The following is a 12548-nucleotide window of genomic DNA, read 5'->3' as shown; positions in this document are numbered from 1 at the left end:
GCACCATTTGTTGAAGATGCTTTCTTTTTCCATTGTACAGTTTTGGTTTCTTTGTCAAAAATTATATGTTCATAGGTGTGTGGGTTAATGTCAGGGTCTTCATTTCAACTCCATTGGTACACATGTTGGTTTTTATGCTAGTATCAAGCAGTTTTTATTACTCTAGCTCTATATTCGAGGTTGAGGTCAGGGATTGTGATGCCTCCAGAAGTTGTTTTATTGTACAGGATTCTTTTGGCTGACAGAAGGGTGATATCCAGAATATGTAAAGAACTCAAGAAATTAGACATCAAAATGCCCAACAGTCCAATTACGAAATGGGCTATAAAACTAAACACAATTCTCAACAGACGAAACTCAAATGGTTGAAAAACATTTAAGGAATTGCTCAACATCCCTAATTATCAGGGAAATGCAAATCAAAATGACTCTGAGATACCACCTTATGCCATGAAAATGGCTAAGATAAAAAAAACTGAAGACAGTTTATGCTGGAGAGGATGAGGAGCTAGGGGAACTCTCCTCCACTGCTGGTGGGAATGCAAGCTTGTACAACCACTTTGGAAATCAATATGGTGCTTTCTTAGAAAATTGGGAATCAATGTCCCCCAAGATCCTGCTATACCACTTTTAGGCATATACCCAAGAAATGCTCAATCATACCACAAGGGCACTTGCTCAGCTATGTTCATATCAGCATTGTTTGTAATAGCCAGAACCTGGAAACAACCTAGATGCCCTTCAACTGAAGAATGGATAAAGAAATTGTGGTACATATACACAATGGAATACTACTCAGCAGAGAAAAACAAAGAAATCAACAGGTTTGCAGGCAAATGGATGAATCTAGAAAAAAATCATCCTGAGTGAGGTAATCCAGTCTCAGAAAGACAAACATGGTATGTACTCACTCATAGGAGAATACTAGATATAAAACAAAGATGACTAGACTGCTACTCACAACTCCAGAGAGGCTACCTAGAAAACAGGAATGCAAGAAAGACATAGGGATTGCCCAATGACAGAGAAATGGATGAGAGCTACATGAACAACATGGACATGAATGGGGGTAATGAAGGGCAAGGGTCAAGGGAAAGAGAGCTTAGGGGAGTGTGAGTTCCCAGCTGGGTCAAGAACAGAGAGGGAGAACAAGGAATAGGAGACCATGGTAAATGAAGACCCCATGGGAATAGGAAGAAGCAAAGTGCTAGAGAGGCCCACCGAAATTCACAAAGATACCCCCACAATAGACTACTGGCAATTATTGAGAGACAGCCTAAACTGACCTACTCTGGTGATAGAATGGCCAAACACCCTCAAATAGTTCTTATATCCAAAATATACATATTGAACACAAGAAATCCGATAAATAAAATGAAAATTATCCTCTGATAAAGGTCTAACATAAAAAATATACAAAATGAGCACAAGAAATTAAGTAAATAAAATTCTCTCCTGAAAAAGAACTAATAACCAAATTTATATACTGAACAAAGAAATCAAATATATAAAACAAAAATTCTCACATTATAAATGTCTAATATGCAAAATATACCTATTGAATATAATTAGAAAAATAAAACACAAATTTCCATTTGAAAGAAGCCTAATATACAAAATATACATACAAAACACAAGAAATTAAATAAAACAAAAATTCTCATCTGATAATGGTCATTATCTGAAATATACAAAAATAAAACTAGAAATCAGGTAAATAAAAAAATTCTCATCTGATAAAAGGCTGATATCAAAATTATATTTATTGAACACAAGAAATTAAACAAAGGAAATATTCCCACATGGTGAAGGACTGATATCCAAAATATACATTTTAACACAAGAAATCCTAAATAAAATAAAATGAAAATTCTCATCTTATAAAAGTTATTACACAAAATATACATATTGAGCAGAAGACAACAGATAAATGAAACAAATATTCTCATGTGATAAAGGTCTATTGTCCAAAACATACATCGTGAATACAAGAAATCAGATAAACAAAACAAAAATTCTAATCTGATATAGGTCTAATATCCAAAATATCAATGATGAACACTAGAAATTGAATAAAATCAAAACTCTCCCCTGATAAAATTCTAATATCCACAATATACATACTGAACACAGGAAGTTAAATAAAACAAAAAAAACTCACCTGATAATTGTCTAATATCCAAAATATACATATTTAACATAATTAGATAAATAAAACAAAAATTCTCATCTGATAAATGTGACAAATTCAAAATATATATATCATTCACCAGAAATCAAGTAAATAAAACAAAAATAGTAATCTGGTAAGATCTAATATCCAAAATATACATATTAAAAATAATTAGATAAATAAAAACAAAAATTTTCATCTGATAAATGTCCAATATCAAAAATATATGTAGGAAACCAAAGAAATCAGAGAAACAAAGTAGAAACTCATCTCATGAAGGTCTAAAATCAAAAATGAACTTATCAAGCACATCAAATTTTGTACAACAAAAATTCTCTTCTGATAAAGAACTAATATCCAAATACTATATATTTAACACAAGAAATAAGATAAGTAATACAAAAATTCTCATCTGATAAAGGTATAATATCCAAAATACACATACTGAACCCAGAAAACCAGATAAATCAAAAATTCTCATCTGATGAAGGTCTAATATCCAAAATATACATACTGAACACAAGAAATTAAATAAAACAAAAATTCTCATTTGATGAAGGTCTTATACCAAAAATATACATATTGAAAATAATTAGATAAATATAACAAAAATTTTTGTCTGATAAAATCTATTATGCAACATATATATATATATATATATACATATATATATATATATATATATATATATAACACAAGAAATTAAACAAACCAAAAATTCTCATCTGATTAAGGTCTAATATCCCAAACATGCACATTGAACACAAAAAAACAGATTAAAAAAACAAAAAATTCTCATAAAGGTCTAACATCCAAAACACACATATTGAACATAAATAGATAAATAAAAAAATTCTTTTTGGATGAAGTTCTAATATTCAAACTATAAATACTTAATACAAGAAAAAAAATTCTCATGTGGTAAAGGTCTAATATCTAAACTATAAAACATTAGCTAGATAAGACCAGGCCTCAAATGCGTGATTAACAAGACAAAAAAAAATATCTCCAGGCCGGGGGGTGGTGGCGCACACCTTTAATCCCAGCACTGGGAGGCAGAGACAGGCGGATCTCTGTGAGTTTGAGGCCAGCCTGGGCTACCAAGTGAGCTCCAGGACAGGGACCAAACTACACAGAGAAACCCTGTCTTGAAAAAACAGCAACAACAAAAGTGTCTCCAGAGATCTGCAACAGGTAATCTAAACACAGAGAATGCCTAGGACCCTGCGATGGTCGAGGAACTCGCCTGATGAATGCAGTGTGAGCAAAGGTGGGAAGATGGTGGGCAGCCCTGATACTGTGGGGATGAGCTAAGGCAGCTACATGGAGGAGAAGCACATGCCACCCCCCAACATGACCACAAAGGAGTGCAGAGTGATCGTCCCTGCAGATCCGACTCTATGGAGCACAGACCATGTCCGACAGTGGTTGGAATGGGCAGTGAAAGAATACGGCCTTCTGGACGTGGATGTCTTATTATTTCAGAATATCGACGGGAAGGAGCTGTGCAAGATGACAAAAGATGACTTCCAGAGGCTCACTCCAAGCTACAATGCAGACATCCTTCTCTCACATCTCCACTACCTCAGAGAGACTCCCCTTCCACATTTGACTTCCGATGACGTGGATAAGGCTTTACAAAACTCTCCACGGTTAATGCATGCTAGAAACACAGATTTACCTTATGAGCCTCCCAGGGGAACAGCCTGGACCGGTCATGGCCACCCCGCCCCCCAGTCCAAAGCTGCTCAGCCATCTCCTTCCACAGTGCCCAAAACCGAAGGCCAGCGTCCTCAGTTAGATCCTTACCAGATTTTGGGACCCACCAGCAGCCGCCTTGCTAATCCAGGTAGTGGCCAGATCCAGCTGTGGCAGTTCCTGCTGGAGCTCCTGTCTGACAGCTCCAACTCCAGCTGCATCACCTGGGAAGGTACCAACAGGGAGTTCAAGATGACAGACCCTGATGAGGTGGCGCGGCGCTGCGGGGAGCGGAAGAGCAAGCCCAATATGAATTACAATAAACTCAGCCGCGCCCTCCGCTACTACTACGACAAGAACATCATGACCAAAGTGCACGGGAAGCGCTATGCCTTCAAGTTCGACTTCCACGGGATCGCGCAGGCCCTGCAGCCCCACCCTCCCGAGTCATCTCTGTACAAGTACCCCTCTGACCTCCGATACATGGGCTCCTATCACGCCCACCCCCAGAAGATGAACTTTGTGGCTCCGCACCCTCCAGCCCTCCCGGTCACATCGTCTAGTTTCTTCGCGGCCCCAAACCCATACTGGAATTCACCGACGGGGGGCATTTACCCGAACACTATGCTCCCGGCCAGCCACATGCCGTCTCACCTGGGTACTTACTACTAGAAACCAGAGGGAGGCCTTTCCCAACAGTGTACAATCACCTAGCAGTCACCACAAACTCAGAGAACACACATCGGAAGTGCCTCTTGAGGAATGACAAAGGTTGACCAGAGCTGGGGAAGGAAGCCAGAAACCAAAGACTCACAGGGGAGGGTGGGCGACACCCAAGTATTATTACAGAAATAGAGGAAGCTCGAAATATAATGTACATGGACGTATAACCTGTGGTCCACCCTTGTCAAAGACATTGTATGTAGAAAAGCATGACATGATAAGGACAAACTGCCAAAGAAAGTGGCCTTAAGTAGTGTACAAACTGTAGAGTGTGGGACCTTGCTTGTACCAATCAGGATTCAGTGAAAGCACTAGCGATAACAGTCACACAGTCTTGGCCTAACATACCATTTAGAATGTCATTTGAGGGAAACTACCTGTGTTTAGAAATAGAAACATATCAAAACCAAATGAGACAAGAAAGAGGGCAGCCCCTCCACAAACCACACTGTGGATTTCCTTGGCTGGCATTTGTTGTTTGTGATGAAGTCAGTTTCTTTCCATTTGATAGAGAGATACCAGGTCTGTCAAACTGTGAAGACGACCCAAAGTCTCATCTCCTTTTCAGTATTACGGGAACTGTGAGCCACGTGGTGGGTAGGGCATGTGTCTGGTGTGTGAGTATGTGATTACAGAAAAAAATGAGAGAGGTAGAAGTAGAGGAGGAGGGGTTGTGGGAAGGAGTGGAGGAGGAAGAGAGGAGGAGGAGGATAAAGAGGAGGAAAGGAATAGAAGGCAATTGCTCAAGCCATCAAAGCTGAATGTAGGACATCTTGGGACCAAAGAGCGTGAATCGTGATGTTTGATGCAGTCGGTGTTGAAAGAAACTTCACAGTTTTATGGAGGACTGGGAGCAGTCGTATTCAAAACCCAAAAATACATCTCTGTGAAAAGAAAGTCGTAACTGGAATTATCTAATATTCAAAAAAAGTCCAGGACCTCTGCATTTGGTGGAGGCTTTGTCCTTCATGGGAGCAGTCGAGAGGCGACCTGTGTGGCCGCCACAGTCAGAGACCAAGCAGGCATTTTGGGGAGGTGGGCTCCAGTTTTCCTTAATGAGTCGCGAACGCTGTGCATTCGTCAGAACGAAGTCTACAAGTCAATGTTTTTTTTTCTTTTTATATAATAATTATATAACTTATGCATTTATAAACTACGAGTTGACCTCGGCCAGCCAAAGACACACCACACACAAAAAAGGAGACAATCAATGATATGATGTGGCCTTGAATTTTAACTCTGTAATGCTTAATGTTTACAATATGAAGTTACTAGTTCTTAGATGGAGAATGTATGTAATAAAATGAGCTTGGCCTCTCATGGCAGAAAAAAAAACAGCTATATAAAACAAAAATTCTCATCTGATATAGGTCTTATATTCAAAATATACATGTTGAACACTATATATATATATACATATATATATAATTAAATTAATAAAACAAAAATTATCATTTGATAATTGCCTCATTACCAAAATATACATATTGAACAAAAGAAATCAGAAAAAGAAAACAAAATTATCATCTGATAAAGGTCAAATATCAAAAATATCCTTAAAGAAAACAAGAAATAAAATCAAAATTCTCTCCAAAATACACATACTGAACACAAGATATCAGGTAAAGAAAACAAAAATTCTCATCTGATACAGGTTTAATATTAAAAATATAGTAATGGACACAAAAAGTCACAAAATAAAAATTCTCATTTGATAAAGGTCTAATTCTCAAAATGTACATATTGAATATAAGAAATTAAATAAAACAATATTATCTTCTAATAATGGTATAATATCAAAAATATACATATTGAACACAAGAAATCAGAGAAATAAAACAAAAATTCTCTTGTGATAAAGGTCTAATATCAAAAATATACTTATTGAACACAAGAAATTAAATAAAAAAATTTCTCATCTGATAAAAGTCTAATTCACGAAATACACATATTGAACACAAGAAATTAGATAAAACAAAAAATCTAACTAGTAAAGTACTAATATACATATGGAACAAAACAAATCAGATAAATAAAATGAAAATTTTCACCTGATTAAGGTCTAATATGCAAAATGTTCTTAGTGAACACAATAAATTAGAATAAACAAAAATTGTCAGTGGTAAAGTTCTAATACACAAAATACACCTATTAAACAGAACAAATCAGAAAAATAGAACAAAAATTCTTACCTTACAAAAGTCTAATTAACAATTTGTACATATTAAACACAAGAAAACAGAAAAAAAAAACAACAAAAATTCTGATAAAAGTCTAATATCCAGAGCAAAACCTTCCGCAGGACTGAGATCAACCTGGTAGACTCAGTCCAGGCAGGTCCAGTTCCCTCCTCCCAGGCCGAGCCAAGCGACCCTGCATAAGCCCCAGGTTTCAAACAGCCAACTCATGCACTGAGCACAGCACCCTGGAGGAGGTGGGAATGGGGGATGGGCTGGACGGAAGGGGAGAGGGGCGGGAGGGGGAGAACAAGGGAATCCATGGCTGTTATGTAGAACTGAATTGTATTGTAAAATAAAATTAAATTAAAAAATAATTTAATAAATAAAAATAAAATAAAAAGTCTAATATCCAAAATATACATATTTAACACAAGAAATCACATTAATAAAACAAAAATACTCATCTGATAAACATCTAAACCAAAAATATACATATTGCACACAATAAATTAAATAAAACAAAAAATTCTCATGTAGATGTAAATAACCGTCCTATTAAATAAGAAACACAGAACCAACGTAAAAGAGAAAGCCAAGAGGTTAGGGCTCAGAGCTAAAACCTTACCTTTCCTCCTGCAGTAGTCCTACCTCTCCGAAAGAGACCCACTTCCTGTGTGTTTGCCTTGATATAGTCTTTCTGTTCTGCCTTCTCATTGGTTGTAAACCCAAACATGTGACTGCCTCGTCACTGCCTGTAAGTACAACCCTCCAGGTCGTAAAGGAGTGTGTCTCCAATGTTGGCTGTATCCCTGAACACACAAAGACTTACCTAGCTCTGCCTACCAAGTACTGGGATTATAAGTGTGTGCAAACACCACCCTGCTTTCCTATGGTTTGCTAATAGCTCTGACCCCCAGGAAACTTTATTTATTAACATACAATTAAAATCACATTTCAGTACAAATAAAATACCACCATATTCTCATCTGATAAAGTTCTAATATATAAAATATACATATTGAAATAAAGAAATTAGAAACAACATTTTCTCTGGAATGTCTAATATCCAAAATATACATATCGAACAGAAGAAATCAGATAAATTAAACAAAAATTCTCATCAGATAAAGGTGTGATATCCAAAATATATTTATTGATGACAAGAAATCAGAAAAACAAAACAAAAATTATCATGTGGTAAAGGTCTAATAACAAAAATATATTTATTAAACACAAGAAATTACGTAAAACAAAAATTTTTATCTGATAAAAGTCTAATACCCAAAATATACTTATTGAACACAAGAAATTAGCCAAATAAAACAAAACTTGTCACCTAATAAAGATATAATATACAAAATATACATATTCGAAAAAAAGAATTCAGAAAAACAAAATAAAAAGTATCATCTGATAAAGATCTAATATCCAAAACTTACATATTAAACATACTTAGATAAACAAAATGAAAATTCTCATCTTATAAATGTCTAACATCTAAAATATATATATGGAAAACAAGAAATTAGAAAAAAAAATTCTCATGGTAAAGGTTTAATATTCAAAATATACTTATTGAACAGAAGAAATCAGATAAATAGAACAAAAACTCCCATCACATAATGGTCTAATATCTAAAATATACATATTGAACATAATTAGTTAAATAAAACAAAATTTCTCATATGATAAAGGTCTAATATCCAAAATATACATATTGACCACCAGAAATTAGAAAACAAGACAAAAATTCTGACCCAATAAAAGTCGAATTTCCAAAACATACATACTTATCCGAAGAAATCACTATTTATAAACAAAATTTCTCATCTGATAAAAGTGTAATATACAAAATACACATACTGAAAACTAGAAATCAGAAAAATAATACAAAAATACTCTGCTGATAAAAGGCCAATATCAAAAATATACATATAATCAGATCAATATGAAAATTGTCATCAGATAAATGTCTAATATCAAAAATGTACTTATTGAACACAAGAAGTTAAATAAAACAAAAATTTTCTTTGACAAATGACTAATATCAAAATATTCATAGTGAACAAAAGAAATCAGATAAATAAAACAAAAATACTCATCTTATATAATTTTATTATCCAAAATATACATATTGAAGTTAGAGAAATGAAAGAAAAATTTCATCTGATAAATGTCTAATCTTCAAAAAACACCTATTGAATAGAAGAAATTAAATAAAACAAATAATATCACCTGTTTAAGTTTTAATAACAAAATAAAAACAATGAACAACATAAATCAGATAAATAAAACAAAACTTCTCACCTGATAAAGGTCTAATATAAAAAAATGTACCTATTTAAAAGAAGAAATTAAATAAAACAAAAAATTTTCTCTGGCAAAATTCTCATATCCAAAATATAAATATTGAACAAAAGAAGTTAAATAAAACTAATTTCTCATCTTATAAAGACCTAATGTCCAAAATATACACATTGAACACAAGAAATCAAATAAATAAAACAAAACTTATCATCAGATAAAGTTCTAATATATAAATTATACATATTGAACAAAATAAGTCATAAAAATAAAAAGAAAATTTTCATCTGGCATAGGTCCAATATGTTGAACAAAAAAATCAGATAAATAAAACAAATAAAACAAAAATTGCCATTCAGTAAAGGTCTACTACCTCAAAAATACATTTTGAACATAAGAAAAAATAAAAAATTGCATCTCATAAATGTCTAATATAAAAATATACAGCCGGGCGTTGGTGGCGCACGCCTTTAATCCCAGCACTCGGGAGGCAGAGCCAGGCGGATCTCTGTGAGTTCAAGGCCAGCCTGGGCTACCAAGTGAGCTCCAGGAAAGGCACAAAGCTACACAGAGAAACCCTGTCTCGAAAAAACCCAAATATATATATATATATATATATATATATATATATATATATATATATATATATAAGGAAATCAAGAAATCAGAATCATAAAACAAAAACTCTCATATCATAAAGGTCTAATATCAAAAATACACTTATTGAACACAAAAAATTAAATAAAACACAAATTCTCACCTAATTATGGTGCAATATCCATAATATACATATTAAACACAAGAGACTAGATAAATTAAACAAAAACTCTGATCTGATAAAGGTCTAATATCAAAAAATTATTTAATGAACACAAGAAATTAAATAAAACAAAAATTCTATTCTGATAAAGGTCTAGTATCCAAAATTACATATCAAACAAAGGAAATCAGATAAATAAAACAAAAATTGTCATCAGATAAAGGTCTAAAGTAGATTCACAGTTGAGGCAGGTCTAGTCACCTCCTCCCTTCACCCAGGCTGAACAAACTCCCAGCATAGACCCTTGGTTCCAAAAAGCCAGCTCATGCACTAAGGACAGGTCCTGGTCCCACTGCCTGGGTGCCTCCTAAACATTTCAAGCTAATCAACTGTCTCACTTATCCAGAGTGCCTAGTCCAGTTCCAAGGGGGTTCCTCAGCTATTGTTTCATAGTTCATTTGCTTCCACAAGTTTGGCTATTTTTCCCTGTGCTTTTTCCAATCAGGGTCTCCATATCCCCATATCTCTTGCTCATAGAATCCCTCTTCTCTCTCACTGACTGGACACCTGGAGTTTGGCCATGGATCTCTGCATGTGCTTCCACCAGTCACTGGATGAGAGTTCTTTCATGACAGTTAGGGCGGTCGGGCATCCGATCACCAGAGTAGGTCTGCTCAGGCACTCTCTCTGCTAGTCTATTGTGGAGATATCTTTGTGGATTCCTGGGGACCTCTCTAGCACTCTGCTTCTTCCTATTCCCATTGGGTCTTCATTTATCATGGTGTCTGTTTCCTTGTTCTCCCTCTCTGTTCTTGATCTAGCTGGGATCTAGCACTCCTCTAAACTCTCTTTTCCCACACCCTTGCCCTCCATTTCCCTTCCCTCATGTCCACTTTGCTCATGTAGATCTCATCTATTTCTCTGTTGTTGGTTGATCCCTGTTTCTTACTTAGGGTTCTCTTTACTAGGTAGCCTCCCTGAAGTTGTGAGTTTCATTCTGTTTATCCTTTGCTTTACATCTAGTATCCACGTATGAGTGAGAACATACATATACTCAAGGAATGCTCAATCATACCACAAGGACACATCTGCAACTATGTTCATAGCAGCATTGTTTGTAATAGCCAGAACCTGGAAACAACCTAGAGGCCCTTCAACTGAAGAATGGATAAAGAAAATGTGGTACACAATATACACAATGGAGTACTACTAAGCAGAGAAAAACAATGACATCATGAGGTTTGCAGACAAATGGATGGAATTAGAAAAAACATCCTGAGTGACTTAACCCAGAATCAGAAAGACAAACATGATTTTCTAATTTCTTGTGTTCTATATGTATATTTTGGGTATTAGACCGTTATCAGGTGAGATTTTTTTGTTTTATTTATTGGATTTCTTATGTTTAATAACTATATTTTGGATATTAGAACTTTATCAGAGGAGAATTTTGGTGTTATATAATTTATTGTGTTCAATAACTGTATGTCTGATATTAGACCTTTATCAGATGAGTATTTTTGTTTTATTTATCTAATTATGTTCGATAGGTAAATTTGGGATATTATTGTTTTATATAGTTTCCTGTGTTCAGTATGGATATTATTATAGTTAGAACTTTATCACGTGAGAATTTTTGTTTTATTTATCTGATTTCTTTTGATCAAAATATATGTTTGTATATCAGACATTTATCAGATGAGAATTTTTGTTTTTTATCCTATTTCTTATGCTAAATATGTATATTTTTGATATTTACCTTTATCAGATGAAAATTTTTGTTTTGTTTTTCTGTTTTCTTGTGTTTAATATGTATATTTTGTTCATTAGACTTTTATCAAGTGGGAGTTTTCGTTTTATTTATCTGATTTCTGCTGTTTAATAGATGCATTTTGTACCTGAGAACTTCACATGTGAATTTCTTGTTTATTCTAAATTATTGGGTTCAATAAAATATGTTGGATATTAGACTTTTATGATGTGACAATTTTTGTTTTATATATCTGATTACTTGTATTCAATATGTATATTTTGGATATTAGAAATTTAATGGTGTGAAATTTTGTTTTATATAATTTCTTGAGTTCAATTAGTATAATTTTCATTTTAGACCATTATCTGATTAGAATTTTGTTTTATTTGTCAGATATTTGGACATTAGACCTTAAGCAGATGAGAATTTTTTTTTTGTTTAATTTCTTGTGTTCAATATACATACCTTGGATATTAGACCTACTGGTGAGAATATTGTTTTTTCTTATTTCATGAATTCAGTATGTATATTTTGATAATGACCTTTATCAAATGAGAAAATTTGTTCTATATATTTGAATTCTTGTGTTTAGTATGCATATTTTGGACATGAGTTCTTTATAAGGTAAGAATTTTAATTTAATTAATTTCTTGTATTCAGTATGTATATTTTGGATATAAGACTTTTATCAGATGAGAATTATTTTTTATTTATCTAATTATGTTCAATATGGATGTTTTATATCAGACCTTTATCAGTTCAGAATTTTTGTTTTATTTATTTTCCTGTGTTCAATATGTATGTTTTTCATATTAGATTTTTATCACTTGAAAATTTTGTTGTTTTTCTGATTTCTTGTGTTTATATATATTTTGAATATTAGAACTTTATCAGGTGAAAATTTTGCTTTAATTTATCTGATTTCTTTTTTTCAATATTTATATTTGGGATATGAAT

General features: G+C 33.7%; 1 protein-coding gene across 1 annotated transcript; it reads left to right on the top strand.

Annotated features, from left to right (window-relative positions):
- Positions 1-3412: 3412 nt before the first annotated feature.
- Positions 3413-4543, top strand: LOC114689372 (transcriptional regulator ERG-like). The gene is given in 1 exon segment (XM_037198979.1): positions 3413-4543. A coding segment is annotated over 1 exon segment (1092 nt). The 5' UTR covers positions 3413-3451.
- Positions 4544-12548: the final 8005 nt, after the last annotated feature.

The sequence above is a fragment of the Peromyscus leucopus genome, chromosome X (genome assembly GCF_004664715.2).
Source record: "Peromyscus leucopus breed LL Stock chromosome X, UCI_PerLeu_2.1, whole genome shotgun sequence".
Lineage (NCBI taxonomy): Eukaryota > Metazoa > Chordata > Mammalia > Rodentia > Cricetidae > Peromyscus > Peromyscus leucopus.
Note: the sequence above shows the minus strand (reverse complement) of the source record. Positions and strands in the feature narration are given on the sequence as shown.